Source organism: Morone saxatilis, unplaced genomic scaffold, assembly GCF_004916995.1.
Source record: "Morone saxatilis isolate NCDOM2014 unplaced genomic scaffold, NCSU_SB_2.0 Contig24, whole genome shotgun sequence".
In the NCBI taxonomy this organism is placed as follows: domain Eukaryota; kingdom Metazoa; phylum Chordata; class Actinopteri; family Moronidae; genus Morone; species Morone saxatilis.
In genome coordinates, this window is record NW_023339807.1 from 26,028,693 (window position 1) to 26,033,751 (window position 5,059).

Here is a 5,059-nt window from a genome sequence, read left to right on the forward strand (position 1 = left end):
AACTCTAGATTTGAACTGGATGAAGGATTTTAGTTGGTTTTAATCAGCGGGTCAGTTTGTTTTGGAGAGGAGGAGACCTCTGTGGATAATATGGCTCCCGGTAGAAACCTCCTGAACAACCCCACACTGCTTCACCATATTGTCAAACTTCGTCCCCCCTAATGTCAGCTGACATATTGTACATATTGGACAGTCTCACCTCTTTAGCAACCCATCCGGACCCACAGGCGACGTCCAGAACCAGAGCCTGTTCAGCATTACCAGTGAAGTGATCAGACAGGTGGTTTACTGCCAGGTCTGGTGCTCTGTAGCTCATCAGAGAGTGATCCTGTTTTCAAAAATGTGTTAGTTTGTCAAACCCGATACTGTATCTGCAGCACTGTTAAGTTACAATTGTAATCTCTGGTCTTGTTTGGTCATATGGAGGCATCAGTATTAAACTGACTGTTTCATAATCTGGCCGTCTTGGTAAAGCAAATCTAAAATACCAAAGTTAAGAAAAGCACAAAGTACAATATTCCCCTCTGAACAAGACAGGAGCTGAAAGAGGCTAAAAGGCTCCACAGAGCTGCACAGATGGATAAAGATTAACCAACATCAAACCTGAATAGAAACTGGGATCTTAAAACTGACCTTTTCATAGTTTTCTGCCCAGCTGTCGTAGAACTGAACTCGGTCTTTTGCATCTGGACTTTTACAGGACTGAAACGCGACCCTGGCAGTGTCCACACTTCTGCAGGAGTCTGCCATGATGACTTCAGCCCTGCCGGAGGAAGGAGACAGACCCTGGATGCATTTACATGAGAGTTTATCTCAGACAGTGAGACAGTGACAGCAGTCGAGAATATTGCAGTAAATTAAAAGATGAAGTGTCTTCACAGGAGCTCTGACTAAAGAGCAACATCAGCTGTTATTTTCAACATGCTTTTACTTCTCTGGTTCCTTAAGGAGCCCTGAAATAAAGACATTTTATTCTTTATTATATCTTTATTTCCAATGGAAATGGACTAAACTGGATCATTTATCAATCAAAGCCGTCTGTTGTTCTGCGTTTTCAGATTCTGCAGTGTGTGTGTCTCTGTCACAGTGAACTGAATATCTGAACATAACAAGACCTGAGAAACTGAAATTGGTTTTCATTCATCAAAACAACTGTTGGCACATTAATAAATGACAGCCCTTATAAAAGTAGAGTCTGACTGATGAAGGTGTGAAAGCGGTTTGTGCTCACCTGTGTGAATGTTTCCAGGTAGAGAAGCAGATGTGAGTGTGAGAGCAGTGACGATAGAAGCAGGGTGAGTACAGGTGAGCAGGTCGGTGCTGATTGACAGGTTTATTCTGCTCAAACAGGTATTACCTGAGTGTTGACCTGGTGAAAGGAAGGGGGCAGGCGTACACCCACTTCTGTTCATTGGAAGAAATCACTGTTCACATTGAGTTTCAAAAAGAGAAAACTGATAGCCAATTAATTGATTTAGTCTCACTGACTCGTGTACAGTGACTGTATATTTCACACACACAATCCACATTATCAAGTTCATCACAAAAAATGTATTCAACTACTAATCAGACACACAAACACACACACTAACAACACAGAGTTAATGACCAAAAAACAGCAAATGAATGTGCAATACAACCACAAATAATTTTAAAAAAATGAAAGGGACAGATCTGTTGGGTTGGACCCCCATTAGGGGTCACCAGAGCTTCACAGGGGGGTCGTGTGGCCTTGATTTTAGGAGGTGTAAGAGAACTTTAAAAATATACACAGTAGGCCTACATCTCAACATTTGAGTATAATGACAATAATCAGAATCAGAATCACAAGCAGAAATACTTTAATAATCCCAGGGGGAAATTATTTAAAGATCGTTCATTTGTATTTTTCCCTGACTCCCTATTATAATCAGCAATATAATAATTAGTGTAATTAATTATTTGACATTAAAGTAAATCTGAACACATGTTGTGCTCAGAATTTCTTGAGCATTGAGTGGTTGTGTTTACATTCACATGAGGAGTTCACCTTGGTTTGGAGCTTTAAAGACAGGCTGCCAGATACTGGACAGTGTGATCACAAGACCCCCCTTTCATTGATTTCAAGGGGAATCCCAGACATTAATAATAACCATAGAGATATCCAATCTGCTCTCTCGTGGGCATGGGTTTGTTTATTAAAATGTTACAGTGCCTAATCTATATGTATCATCCCAGTCAAAGAAATCAATAAAATACATTTTTAAATGACTTATTCAAATCACTTGTTTTATTTGACAGTTCAAGATCCCCAAAATATTCAGCTTACAATCAGATCAGTGCCAAAGAAAAGCAGCAAATGATCATATTGGAGAAGCTTTGAGCAGCAAACCAGGTAAAACATGGAGGAAGAATTAAAAAGTAAAGGTCTGTTCTCTCTCCCGCTGACGTTTACACACACAATGAATTTACAGAATGTATGACAGACTTGATTTGTAACTGAATATTTAGGATTTTCTCTTCTGTTATGTACTGAATATGATTAATAATTGATCTTAATGGATGGATTTCTTGTACAGATAAACCGTCCCGCTGATGTATCGCTCCTCCTGCATGTCTTTGGCTCTCTCTGCACTCAGATGTGGGTCCTCCATGTATCTGTCTGTCTGTTTGATTCCTACTGGACTCCACAGTCCCTCCTCCTCCATCAGCTGCAGCTCTCTCTCCAGATCCTTCTTGTATTGGTTTGCTGGTGTTCCTGTGTGTTCACCTCTCGCCATGCAGACCAAACCTCCTGCAGACAACACGCAGTTTATTCAGTTACAGTTAGTAATACACTGGAGGGAGCAGGAGATCAGGGTGTCACAGAGGAACAGAACAACACAAATCCCAACTCTGACAACCTCTAAGGGCTCCAAGAACATTAAAAGATTGGTGGAGTCTGGTCACCCTGGTGCCCCCCCTACTGGAGCTAGAAGGTGACAGGTAGGTGGCTTGTTAGTATCATGGATGGATTACTGAGCTACTGAGTACAGGCCCAGAGCCCCTGGACCAGATCCTCTGTAAAACCAATCAAAAGGACCAGAAAAAGATTCAAAACCACTAAAAACATGAAAATGACTTCAAAGACACTCAAAGCGACTAAAGAGACTAAAAATGACAAAAGTAATGGAAAACAACCACAAAGAGACAGACTGCGTTTGGTGTCTCTTTCAGTCCTTGCAGAGCTAACAGTGGTTAGCTGCTTACCTGGTTTGGCGGCGTGGCAGAGCTCCCTGACAACACCGACCGGGGCAAAACCAGCATCCAGTGCGCCAACGATGATCACCACATCAAATGTATCTTAAACCAGGAGAAGAGGAGGAAGAAGAGCCAGCTTCAGTTTCCAGGAATCATATGAACAAATAAACATGTTTACAGCCTTTTGGATCTCTACAGCTAATTTTCCCATTCATGATGTATGGGGGCTTATACAACTCACCCCTTCAAATCATATTAATTCAGAGTGTGAGTGGAGAGTACCAGTCTGTGCAGGCAGTGGTTCTGTTCCCAGTAAGGCCAGTCTGAGGTCCTGATAGAGGCCGGTCTTAGCAGCTTGTTCCAGCATGCCTTTACTGCCGTCCACTCCCACAAAGTGCCTGAAGCCCAGTTCAACCATCTATACACACAAGGAGAAGAAACCAACAGTGACATTTTTAAAGTCCACATGAACCAGGAAGCAGAGAGCTGTTTCCTCCCTGATATTTACTGTAAAAACAGTCAGTTAGGGAGGGGCTTCAATGTCCGTTATGTTCTCTCGTTAAGCAGGTGTAGCGGTCCTATTAGCTGACTCTGCTGGACTGGGAGTTCCCAGTGAACAGTGAACAAGTACTGATGTGGATTGTTTTGCTGGTTGTTGTGTCTTTGTAAATGGTAAATGGACCCTGTACTTGTATAGCGCCTTTCTAGTCTACCGACCACTCAAAGCGCTTTTACACTACGTGCCACATTCACCCTTTCACACACATTCACACAGTGGATGGAAAAGTCCATCAAACAGAAACTAACTCATCCATACACATTCACACACCGATGCTATGCATCGGGAGCAATTTGGGTTTCAGTATCTTGCTCAAGGATACTTCGACACTTCAGGAGCCAGGGATTGAACCAACAACCTTCCGATTGGGGACACCCGCTCGAAACGTCTGAGCCACAGCCGCCCCATTGTAGTTGAGTTTCGACTTCAAATGGATATTTTTGGCTCACCAGTTTAGAGACCATCCCAGATCCACAAGCAACGTCCAGAACCTGAACCTCTTCACGATTCCCAGAGAAGTGGGAATTCAGGAAATCTACCCCCAGGTCTGATGCTCTGTAGTTAATGATCTTCACATCCTGTTGATGTAAAATGCACAAATTCTTAAAATCAACACTTTTAGGAATATCAGTGTGAATAAGAGTTGAATTCAATACATGTACTGAACACTGGGATGTCCCATTCATCGCTGCATGCCGCTTTAAGGTTAAATTAATATTCAATCAGTGGCTGTTGTTCTTAGTGCTGAACCCTGGATACAAGGTTAGGAGGAAGAACAAAGTGTTATTATATGCAGATGACACTTCTCGATATCGATAATCCAGCAGATTCAGTTTCAAACATCGTGTGTACTGACATTTTTCAGAAACATATCCAGATTCATAGTGTGTTATTCTGAGAGATAAGATGGTACAGAACCAGCGTGTCTCCAAAGCGACCTGATTTCAGTGGCTCCTTTAAAGCCAACAGGGAATTTGTGTTTGATACTCAACAGACAAATGTTTTGTGGTGTTTCCTCTAAGGAAGATGAGTTTCTGTCTACTGACCTGTTCGTACGTCTGTGCCCAGCTGTCGTAGAACTTTGCCGTCTGCTGCGAATCGAAGCCTTTGCTGGACAGAATGATGGACTTCACTTCCTCCACAGTTCTACTGCAGTCTGACATGATGAGGAGACAACTACAAACCTGCCGAAGGGGAGACAATTTACATCTTCTGTTCGTCCTCTGGCCAAGAAATGTCACCCATGTGGAGACCAACCCAACAGAGAATGTATCTACTAAC

At 42.5% G+C, this 5,059-nt stretch overlaps 3 protein-coding genes across 3 annotated transcripts in view; 1 reads left to right on the top strand and 2 right to left on the bottom strand.

The window, feature by feature from the left end:
* The window catches only part of LOC118336472, a 744,338-nt gene that overhangs the window by 114,851 nt on the left and 624,428 nt on the right, over nt 1-5,059 (top strand). The gene's annotated exons all lie outside the window — the stretch shown is intronic.
* On the bottom strand, nt 128-1,329 carry LOC118336501 (methyltransferase-like protein 27). The gene is made up of 3 exons (XM_035673168.1): nt 1,232-1,329; nt 634-786; nt 128-328 (listed from the first exon to the last, which is right to left on the bottom strand). Exons 2-3 carry the CDS (start codon nt 748-750, stop codon nt 143-145), a joined length of 303 nt encoding a protein of 100 aa, XP_035529061.1. The 5' UTR covers nt 751-786; nt 1,232-1,329; the 3' UTR covers nt 128-142.
* LOC118336483 (methyltransferase-like protein 27) lies at nt 2,155-4,959 on the bottom strand. The gene is made up of 5 exons (XM_035673150.1): nt 4,825-4,959; nt 4,228-4,356; nt 3,502-3,637; nt 3,229-3,321; nt 2,155-2,773 (listed from the first exon to the last, which is right to left on the bottom strand). The coding sequence occupies exons 1-5, from the start codon at nt 4,939-4,941 to the stop codon at nt 2,535-2,537; spliced, it is 714 nt and encodes a 237-aa protein (XP_035529043.1). The 5' UTR covers nt 4,942-4,959; the 3' UTR covers nt 2,155-2,534.

Excerpts from the sequence above, each read along its gene's own strand:
- LOC118336501 (XM_035673168.1), bottom strand. The coding sequence starts at position 750 with ATGGCAGACTCCTGCAGAAGTGTGGACACTGCCAGGGTCGCGTTTCAG. Across the intron at positions 329-633 it reads GGGCAGAAAACTATGAAAAG|GATCACTCTCTGATGAGCTA; the intron begins GTCAGTTTTAAG and ends TTTTGAAAACAG.
- LOC118336483 (XM_035673150.1), bottom strand. The coding sequence starts at position 4,941 with ATGTCAGACTGCAGTAGAACTGTGGAGGAAGTGAAGTCCATCATTCTG. Across the intron at positions 3,322-3,501 it reads ACCACTGCCTGCACAGACTG|ATACATTTGATGTGGTGATC; the intron begins GTACTCTCCACT and ends TCCTGGTTTAAG. Across the intron at positions 2,774-3,228 it reads CTGCCACGCCGCCAAACCAG|GAGGTTTGGTCTGCATGGCG; the intron begins GTAAGCAGCTAA and ends TGTTGTCTGCAG.